Source organism: Moschus berezovskii, chromosome 17, assembly GCF_049115385.1.
Source record: "Moschus berezovskii isolate FMDL1 chromosome 17, NW_MosBer_1.0, whole genome shotgun sequence".
Classification (NCBI taxonomy): domain Eukaryota; kingdom Metazoa; phylum Chordata; class Mammalia; order Artiodactyla; family Moschidae; genus Moschus; species Moschus berezovskii.
The window spans coordinates 3021317-3032909 of NC_142476.1; the positions used below are offsets into that span (position 1 = coordinate 3021317).

The window sequence follows — 11593 nt, forward strand, 5'->3', positions numbered from 1 at the left end:
TAAAGTTTACTGTACAGAAGTGTTAACTAGAATCATCATGGACGTTAGATCCTCAGAACTTATTCACTGACTAACAGTTATTCACTTTGAATAACATCTCCAATCTCTTCCACCTTCTAGATTCTGGAAACAACCATCCACTCTCTATTTCTATGAGTTCATCCTTTTAAGATTCAACATATATGTGAGATTATACAGTACTTACCTTTTACTGTTTGACTTATTTCACTTAGCATGCTACCTTCAAGTTTTTTCTATGTTGTGGCAAACAAGGATATTGTACTTCTAAAAGACATGGGCTTTTCCATCTTAAAATCCATCAAATTGTTCCATCCTCTGACTAATATACTTTCATTTCCCAACTTGAATGATTTTTAGATCTAAGACTGAGTATATCTATCCAAAGACATACTAGTTTTGTTTTTAGCTTTATGTTTATAACCCTCATTTTTAAATTTCATGAGGATTTGGGGAACTGTATGAATTTTTTAGACAGCTACCAAATGCTTATAGTTAGCATTAGCTTATATTCATTAGTACGGAAAGCACAGTACATAGCATAGAATTTTTCTTTAAGTTCAAATATCTGCCATAAATACATGAGAATTATCTCGCAATTGAAATAGTATATAAATGAAAGAATGTATCAATAAATGTGACAAAATTAGAACATTCAGGAAAGTTTTCAACAAAGAGAACATGCCATATATAAATTCTTGATACATATGAGCATGCTGTATTTGGAAGTTGTAGCATCTCTAAAATTTGGGCTTTATAACCAATGCTTATTATTAATTTATATATTTAGTGAGACAGCTTCTTTTCTCTTGTATGATGCAACATACATTTACAAATACAAAAAACACAATGTGTGTGTTTTTCTGTGTGTGAAGTATGAACATTTAGCATCATCTTTTAAATTTTATTTTTTCTAGGGCTTGTTTCACATCCTTGTTCCTTAGGCTGTAAATCAGAGGGTTTAACATTGGAATCACAAGAGTGTAAAACAATGAGGTGATTTTGTCTTGATCTAGAGAGTAGGATGAACTCGGCCTGAAATACATAAAGAGCATAGTTCCCTGGAAAATCGCCACTGCAGTTAGGTGGGAGGTGCAGGTAGAGAATGCTTTGAACCTCCCCTCAACAGAGTGGATCTTCAAGACTGAAAGTATGATATAACAGTAAGAGACAAGGACTCCTGAAATGGTACTCAGTTCAATGAAGCCAAAAACAATGAATAATGCCAACTCATTGACCTGTATATCAGAGCAAGAAAGGAGGAAAAGTGGAGGTAAGTCACAGAAGAAATGGTTAATCTTATTTGACCCACAGAAGCATAAGCGGAATGCTAATATCGTGTGTATCAGAGCATCTGTCATCCCCACAAGGTAAACTCCAGCCATGAGCAGGGAGCACACCCTACTGGACATGCTGACCACATAGAGCAAGGGGCTACTGACAGCCTTGTACCGGTCATAGGCCATCATGGCCAGCAGGAGACACTCAGAATCTGCAAAGATACAGAAGACCAAGAATTGCAGAGCACAGCCATGGAAAGAGATTGACTTGTTCTTGGCAAATATGTCCACCAGCACCTTAGGGCCGATGGCTGTGGAATAGCAGAGGTCACAGAAGGAGAGGTGGCTGAGGAAAAAGTACATGGGTGTGTGCAGCTGGGGGTCCATCCAAATCAGGGTTATCATTCCAATATTTGCCAGAAGATTGATGAGATAAACAAGGAGAACCATGGTAAATAAGGTCACTTTGTTCTCAGTGTTATCAGTAATTCCCAAGAAAATGAATTCTGTCACAGAGGAACAATTTCCTCCATCCATTCTTGTTTGCTCTTATGAAAATTTTTGAGGAAATGATCCAAGTACTACACATGGATGTGTAGTACTTCCACACATCTGCAAAAAATCATGTCAGAACACAGTTTCTTTCTGCAACTGTCTTTTAATACTTAGAAAATTATTCAGTCATGCACTCACTCTTTAAAGAAACAGAGCTGTCTTTAACCCAATAACAAAATTTATTTGGAACAAACAGTTGAGAAACTGAACCAAATCTAAATGTCATTCATGAGGCATGCTACTTTCTAAAAACTCATCTTTGAGTCTTTCTTTCTTTATCTCAGTGAATAGATTTGATGGATTTACTTTTCTTCTCCTCTTCAAAATAATGTGAGAGAAACTACAATGTTGGAGATATTAAGCCGTTGACAGAGGACTAGCATTTTCTGTGCTTAAAAATACTGTAATGATGTTGTTTTTAAATGCCATGTACTCAGTGAGTGATATAAACACATTGCAAATTTCGGTTTTCTAATAAAAATTTTTGAAAAAAAATATTCACATGTATATAAAAAGCAATTACAGTATTAATGTTTTTCTTTAAAATCATGCTTGGTTTAAGTGTATTTCTATAATTTCTGAAATAATAATGATCATAGTCATATCAATTTTAACACTCAATATTATCAAGTTATCAATTTAACATATTATCAGTTTAACACTCATATTATCAATTTTAGTAGTTAGTAAGACATGGGAAATAGATGGAAAAACAGTGGAAACAGTGTCAGACTTTGTTTTTTTGGGCTCCAAAATCACTGCAGATGCTGATTGCAGCCATGAAATTAAAAGACGCTTGCTCCTTGGAAGGAAAGTTATGACCAACCTTGATAGTATATTAAAAAGCAGAGACATTACTTTGCCAACCAAGGTCCGTCTAGTCAAGGCAATGGTTTTTCCCGTGGTCATGTATGGTTGTGAGAGTTGGACTGTGAAGAAGGCTGATCGCCGAAGAATCGATGCTTTTGAACTATGGTGTTGGAGAAGACTCTTGAGAGTCCCTTATACTGCAAGGAGATCCAACCAGTCCATTCTAAAGGAGATCAATCCTGGATGTTCATTGGAGGGACTGATGCTAAAGCTGAAACTGCAATACTTTGGCCACCTCATGCGACGAGTTGACTCACTGGAAAAGACTCTGATGCTGGGAAAGGTTGGGGGCAGGAGGAGAAGGGGACGACGGAGAATGAGATGGCTGGATGGCATCACCGACTATGTGGACATGAGTTTGAGTGTACTCCGGGAGTTGGTGATGGACAGGGAGGCCTGGCGTGCTGTGATTCATGGGGTCGCGGAGAGTCGGACACGACTGAGCGACTGAACTGAACTGAACTGAAGACATGATATGAGTGTTAGCAAACTTTATTCTAGAAATGCATTATTGCTCTGTGACAATATTTAATTTCTCTGCAGAGTAACTGTTGTCAAATAATGGCTCTCTTGATCAGTAGAAGAAAAGAGCTAAAAGGAACTGAAAACAATGAAACATCACCTACATTTTCATCTCTTTAGATTTTAAATGGACTTTAAAATCATAAAACTGAAATGAGAAGAAGGATAATAAATTCTTCCAAGATACACACATACCCTCCACTATGTACGTGTCTTTCAACATATGTCATGAGTTTGATATCTATATGTATTGATATACATGAAAATAGAATGCAAACAATGCACTTTTTCTTCAGATCTAAATAGATATACATACTGTCATAGGGGATGAATTTGAAAGTTACTTTTACCGTGGTGGTACTTGCATTATTTTTTAAACAAAATGACAAACATGTCAATTCCTGTATACACAGGTCCAATGATTCGATGCATGATACAGGATGCTCGTGGCTGGTGAACTGGGATGAACCAGAGGGAAGGGATGGGGAGGGAGGTGGGAGGGGGGTTCAAGATGGGGAAAACATGTACACCCAGGGCAGATTCATGTCAATGTATGGCAAAACCAATACAATATTGTAAAGTAATTAGCCTCCAATTAAAATAAATAAAAAATAAATAAAAGGAGTAACAGAGCTTCTGTGATCCAACAAAAATAATAAAACAAATAATAAAATATTTAAGCTATAATGTGGTTATTAACTAGTTCAGGAAGATGGTACACAGTCAGAGGAATAAATGTTATTTTTAGCAATTAAATGCAGAGGTTATTTAATTGAGTAAGTAGGTATAAATGCTTTATTTACAAATATCTGTTTTAAATTTCTCAGATAGTTAAGTGTTTTCTCTTATATTTCTTACGTTAGAATTTGAAAACATACCTGAAATGAGCAGGTCTTGAGTAACTGAACAGTGACAAGCAGGTGGTGTTTTATTTTACCAGGTACACTGGGACTTGAATCCCTGCACTACTGCCCCTAGGCTTTGATGTTATGCAAACACTTTATTATGTTTCTGTTTTTGTATATTCCCCTGAGAATTTAGAAACCACTTAGCAACTGCTGAGCTTTGAAGCTTCACTATTATCACCAAATAGATCTATAGTAGGAAGAAAACAGCAAATCATTTAAATGGTGTGCTTCACAGTCCCCTGAAATGGTCTCCTCCTTGTTCATTCAAAAAGGAAACCTAATGAAACTGAAGTAGATCCCCCCCCCCCTTATTTTTTCTATCTCCTTTTGAACATTCGTTGTGTTTTTGAAATATTCTCTTCACAACTTCATTTAGGAGCATTATTACTCACTGATCCTGTTTCCTTTTTATAAGAATATATGCATATTATAAAATTCACCCTTTTAATATATAGTTACTTGGAATTCAGTATATTTTCAAGGTGGTTCATCCATCATCACTATCTAAATCCAGAACATTTTGATAGTTCCAGTAAGAAACACATATCTATTACCTATCACTCTCCCTTCCCCTTCCTCATACTCATAGCAACCACTAATTTTATGTGGCTTCCTATTCTGGACACCTCATAAAAACAGAATCTTGCAGTATATGTTTTCTGGATTTTTTGTTTGTTTGTTTTCTCTATCAGTCTTCTTTCCTTGAGGAAAATGTTTCCAAGTTCCGTCTATATTGTTCCATGTGTCAGAAAATTTCTTCATCATATGGCACAGCAATATTTAATTGTATAGATATAAGGCAGATGACACCACCCTTATGGCAGAAAGTGAAGAAGAACTAGAGAGTCTCTTGGTGAAAGTGAAAGAGGAGAGTGAAAAAGTTAACATAAAATTCAACATTCAGAAAACTAAGATCATGGCATCTGGTCCCATCACTTCCTGGCAAATACATGGGGAAATAGTGACAGACTTTATTTTTGGGGGGGTTCCAAAGTCACTGCAAATGGTGACTGCAGCCATGAAATTAAAAGATGCTTGCTCTTTGAAAGAAAAGTTATGACCAATCTAGACAGCATATTAAAAAGCAGAGACATTACTGACAACAGTTGGTCTAGTCAAAGCTATAGTTTTTCCAGTAGTCATGTGTGGATGTGAGAGATGGACCATAAAGAAAGCTGAGCACTGAAGAATTGATGCTTTTGAACTGTGGTGTTGGAGAAAACTCTTGAAAGTCCCTTGGACTGCAAGAAGATCCAACAAGTCCATCCTAAAGGAAATCAGTCCTGAATTTTCATTGGAAGGACTGATGCTGAAGCTGAAACTCCAATACTTTAGCCACCTGATATGAAGAGCTGACTCATTTGAAAAGACCCTGAGTCTGGGAAAGATTGAAGGTAGGAGGAGAAGGAGACGACAGAGGATGAGATGGTTGGATGGCATCACCGACTCAATGGACATGAGTTTAAGCTCCGAGACTGAACTGACTGAACTGAACACATTTTATTGATCCATTCTTTAGATGAATGATCATTGTGTTTCTACCTGGACTTTCCTGGTAGCCCAGTAGTGAAGAATCAGCCTGCCAAGCAGGAGATGTGGGTTCAATCCCTGGGTCAGGAAGATGCCCTGGAGAAGGAAATGGCAACCCATTCCAGTATTTTTACCTGGGAAATTCCATGAAGAGGAGCCTGGAAGGTTAAAGTCCATGGGGTTGCAAAGAGTTGAACATGAAAATGACACAACAACAGTAAAAACTCAATCTATTATGACTAATGATGCTAATAACAGTCTTGTCAATGCTATTTTTCAAGTCAGACTTCATCATCAAACATAAATTTATTCCCATCGTCCAACTGCATGTCATTCAGGAACATTTCACTGAGTCTGATCCTCTCACACTTCCTAAATAATTCACTCATTACTGAATTATGTTCATATAAAATGTTTCCATTGCAATTAAAAACTCATTAAAAAAAATATTTTTTTTCCTTCTAAACTTTCTGGTATAAGTATTCAAAAACGTAGTGCTTTCTAAATATTTATTGTTTAGTATTTCTGGCTATTGAAGTGGAAAATGATGTACAAAGGAATGGAATAAATATGCTTTAAGGATTTTTCTGCTGATATAGCTCATACGTGCAAAAAATTACGTGCTTAAAATTTTTACATGGATGTCAATTTTTCTAAATCAGCACTTTAATTTTATTTCTTAAATTAATGTGTTTACTATTATCCACATTTTTTACAGGCAAATTGAGAAATATCTGAAGTTTCAGTTTTATGTTCTCCCCAAATCATCCCTAACAGACAGCAATGGAATTCTCCACACTCTTTAAGCTTTCATCTATATTATCTTGGTATTTGGTGTGATTGGGCTACTTCCCAAGATCCTAGAACAAATCCCCCTTTTAAAGCGACTCAAATGATCAAAATGCCTGGCACTCTCCGTTCTATATATGTGCTGTTCAAGCACTGTTTCTTTTGGTTTTTATTAAGTATATTTACAAGAAAAATAAAGAGAGTGCACACATGTTACTGTGGAAACAGTAAAGAGGTTTCTCCAAGAGATAAAAATAGAAGTACTATATGACCCAGAAATTCCACTTTTGATAAGTATCCAAAAACAATAAAACAGACAATAGCGAAAATACTAAAAAAAAAAAAAAAAAAAGCCAGTGTTCATAGCATCATTATTCACAATTGCTAAGACATGGAGTCAACCTAAGTGTTGTGTCTGTAAACAGATGAGTAGATAAAGAGGACGTGGTATATATTTACAATAGAATAGTAGTTAACCATATAAAAGGAATTTTTGCCATTTCCATGACATGGGTAGACTTGGAGGGTATGTTGCTAAGTGAAACAAAACAGACAGAGTAAGATACATACCATGTGATACTGCTTATGTGAGGGATAGAAAAAGTACCACAAATCAGTGAATAACCTTAAAGAAGTAAACTTACATATCAAGAGGATACACTGGTGGTTTCCAGTGGGGAGGTGGTAAGGGACAAGATGGGGTGAGGGGAGTGGGAGGTGAAACTATTGGGTCCAAAATAAACTCAAGGATGTATGGAGAATATAGCCAGTATTTTGTAAGAATTATAAATTGAAGTTAACTTTTTAAATTGTATAACATTTTTAAAAATGATTAAAAATTTAAAAGGGAAGAGACTGTACATATTCTCCCATATTTAAATGCAATAGCAAAAGCTATTCATAAATAATCTGGAATTGGAAATTACAGAGTTCTACAATGGAAGAAGCACAAGCTGGAATCAAGATTGCCAGGAGAAATATCAATAACCTCAGATATGCAGATGACACCACCCTTATGGCAGAAAGTGAAGAGGAACTAAAAAGCCTCTTGATGAAAGTGAAAGAGGAGAGTGAAAAGGTTGGCTTGAAGCTCAACATTCAGAAAACAAAGATCATGGCATCTGGTCCCATCACTTCATGGGAAATAGATGGATAAACAGTGGAAACAGTGTCAGACTTTAGTTTTTTGGGCTCCAAAATCATTGCAGATGCTGATTGCAGCCATGAAATTAAAAGACGCTTACTCCTTGGAAAGAAAGTTAGGACCAACCTAGATAGTATATTGAAAAGCAGAGACATTACTTTGCCAACCAAGGTCCATCTAGTCAAGGCTATATTTTTCCTGTGGTCATGTATGGATGTGAGAGTTGGACTGTGAAGAAAGCTGATCGCCAAAGAATTGATGCTTTTGAACTGTGGTGCTGGAGAAGACTCTTGAGAGTCCCTTGGACTGCAAGGAGATCCAACCAGTCCATTCTAAAGGAGATCAGTCCTGGGTGTTCATTGGAAGGACTGATGCTAAAGCTGAAACTCCAATACTTTGGCCACCTCATGCGAAGAGTTGACTCACTGGAAAAGACTCTGATGCTGGGAGGGATTGGGGGCAGGAGGAGACAGGGACGACAGAGAATGAGATGACTGGATGGCATCACCGACTCTGTGGACATGAGTTTGAGTGAACTCCGGGAGTTGGTTATGGACCGGGAGGCCTGGTGTGCTGTGATTCATGGGGTCGCAGAGAGTCGGACACGACAAAGTGACTGAACTGAACTGATTGAACTGAACATTGGGCAAATACTAGTTTGGGAAAATTAAAAAGTACTATACACTATTTACACATTTTCTTCAAAGATACTTTACCTGTTTATCCTCTCTTTTAATTTTTGCCACACTTTATTTGTTTTGACCAACAAAAGTTAACAGAAATATTGTAAGTCACTTCTGAGTCTAGCCTGTAAGAAGATATCATATGAAAGTCATGAGATGCTATGTAGGAAGTCGAACTAACATTCTGCATATAACTTGTGACAGGTTCTGAGATACCTGGAATGGAAAGGGGAGAATCAAGTCCCTGCTTTAGACATTCTCATCCTATGCCAGATGTGACTGACCTTACAGAATTTCTTTCCACTAAGAACTTCATGTGACCTCAGTCAACACAAGAAGGATGGAAATAATGAGTCAGTGATTATTATTTTAAGTCATGAAATGCTATTTATGTAGCAATCAATAACTAGAATGGTGTGCATAAATATAATCAGAAGAAAACTGTATTAGGAGCAGTTATTTTTACTGTACCGTCTGGGTCTCCTCAATTTCAGGCAGATTTTTTACCATCTGAGCCACCAAGAAAGCCCATATATAAGCAGAAAATGAAGAAAAGATTTCAAAGCCATATATTTATACGTATGACAGTACTTGTTTCCAAAATACATAAAGAGTTCTCATTCATTATAATAAAGCAAAAACTTTGTAACAACGGCAAGGGAATTGAACAGACACTCTCAGCAAGAAAATGAATAAGCAGCAAGTTTATGTGTAAGAATTTTCTCAGCATCCGTACTTATTAAGAAAACGAAAATAAGGTGACAATATCTTTTAAATGAGCTAAAATTAAAAATGTTATTCATACTTAATTTCCTACTTCATTTGAATCCTAATTTAGGATTTCACAGGGGTGCAAATTTTCTTATTTATTTGGTTTGCTTTCCCATTTGTTTATTTTTGTTTGTTTCTTGATTTAATTTTTTTTCAAAACCAGGCAACAGATCAAGCTATTAATAAAATTCATGTAGCTAGCACATTTTAAACTTTGAGGAAATGATTAATAGATACAATTTTTGATGTCTTTTTATATACCATCATCATTCTTGGCATGATTAACACATGATTAACACATCACATTAACACATGATTAACACACACCTCATGTCTGTGTGTACTAAATTGCTTCAGCTGTATCCAACTCTGCAACCCTATGGCCATAGACTACTGGATTCCTCTGTCCATGGGATTCTCTAGGCAAGAACGATGCAGTGGGTTTCCATTTGCTACTCCAGGGGATCCTCCCAATTAATCTCACAGCTAATTGCTAATAATATTCTACCAGTTAAAGATAATCACGATGGTATGATCACTCACCTAGAGCAAGACATTCTGGAATGTGAAATCAAGTGGGCCTTAGAAAGTATCACTACAAACAAAGCTAGTGGAGGTGATGGAATTCCAGTTGAGCTATGTCAAATCCTAAAAGATGATGCTGTGAAAGTGCTGCACTCAATATGCCAGCAAATTTGGAAAAATCAACAGTGGCCACAGGATTGGAAAATATCAGCTTTCATTCCAAGCCCAAAGAAAAGCAATGCCAAAGAATGCTCAAACTACCACACAATTGCACTAATCTCACATGCTAGTAAAGTGAAGTCGCTCAGTTGTGTCCAACTCTTTGCGACCCCGTGGACTGTAGCCTACCAGGTTCCACTCTCCATGGAATTTTCCAGGCAAGAATACTGGAGTGGGTTGCCATTTCCTTCTCCAGGGGATCTTCCTGACCGAGGGATCGAACCCGGGTCTCCTGCATTGTAGGCATTGTAGGCAGACGCTTTACCATCTGAGCCACCAGGGAAGTCATACACATGCTAATAAAGTCATGCTCAAAATTCTCCAAGCCAGGCTTCAGCAATACATGAACTGTGAACTTCCAGATGTTCAAGCTGGTTTTAGAAAAGGCAGAGGCACCAGAGATCAAACTGCCAACATCCGCTGGATCACGGAGAAAGCAAGAGAGTTCCAGAAAAACATCTATTTCTGTTTTATTGACTATGCCAAAGCCTTTGGCTGTGTAGATCACAGTAAACTGGAAAATTTTGAAAGAGATGGGAATACCAGACCACCTGACCTACCTCTTGAGAAACCTGTATGCAGGTCAGGAAGCTACAGTTAGAACTGGACATGGAACAACAGACTGGTTCCAAATAGGAAAAGGAGTACGTCAAGGCTGTATATTTTCACCCGGTTTATTTAACTTACATGCAGAGTACATCATGAGGAACGCTGGGCTGGAAGAAGCACAAGCTGGAATCAAGATTGCCAGGAGAAATATCAACAACCTCACATATGCAGATGACACCACCCTTATGGCAGAAAGTGAATAGGAACTAAAAAGCCTCTTGATGAAAGTGAAAGAGAAGAGTGAAAAAGTTGGCTTAAAGCTCAACATTCAGAAAACTAAGATCATGTCATCTGGTCCCATCACTTCATGGGAAATAGATGGAAAAACAGTGTCAGACTTTATTTTGGGGGGATCCAAAATCACTGAAGATGCTGACTGCAGCCATGAAATTAAAAGACACTTACTCCTTGGAAGGAAAGTTATGACCAACCTAGATAGTATATTAAAAAGCAGAGACATTACTTTGCCAACCAAGGTCCGTCTAGTCAAGGCTATGGCTATTCCAGTGGTCATGTATGTATGGATGTGAGAGTTGTACTGTGAAGAAAGCTGATCACCGAAGAATTGATGGTTTTGAACTGTGGTGTTGGAGAAGACTCTTGAGAGTTCCTTGGACTGTAAGTAGATCCAGCCAGTCCATTATAAAGGAAATCAGTCCTGGGTGTTCATTGGAAGGACTGATGCTAAAGCTGAAACTCCAATACTTTGGCCACCTCATGCGAAGAGTTGACTCACTGGTAAGATTCTGATGCTGGGAGGGATTGGGAGCAGGAGGACAAGGGGACGACAGAGAATGAGATGGCTGGATGGCATCACTGACTCGATGGACATGAGTTTGAGTGAACTCCGGGAGTTGGTGAAGGACAGGGAGGCCTGGCGTGCTGTGACTCATGGGGTCACAAAGAGTCGGACACAACTGAACCACTGGACTGAACTGAACTGAACACACACACACACACACACAGGGGCCTGTTTTCTTGCTTTACTTCAAGTTCATGTAATCAGCTATCAAGCAGTCAACACTGTGTGACAATTTTCATAACACTTTATTAGTATTTGTTCTCTAACTGTGTTTTCATATTTCATTAAATCTACTATGTGTGTTTCCATCTTCCTTCTCTACAAACTATTGTTTTTGCATTAATACTTTGATAAAAAAATAATTGAGT

The 11593-nt window shown here is 37.5% G+C and overlaps 1 protein-coding gene across 1 annotated transcript; it reads right to left on the reverse strand.

Moving 5' to 3' along the window:
• Positions 1 to 908: 908 nt before the first annotated feature.
• On the reverse strand, positions 909 to 10082 carry LOC129551133 (olfactory receptor 5W2-like). The gene is made up of 2 exons (XM_055418867.2): positions 10073 to 10082; positions 909 to 1825 (listed from the first exon to the last, which is right to left on the reverse strand). Exons 1-2 carry the CDS (start codon positions 10080 to 10082, stop codon positions 909 to 911), a joined length of 927 nt encoding a protein of 308 aa, XP_055274842.2.
• Between the last annotated feature and the right edge of the window lie 1511 nt (positions 10083 to 11593).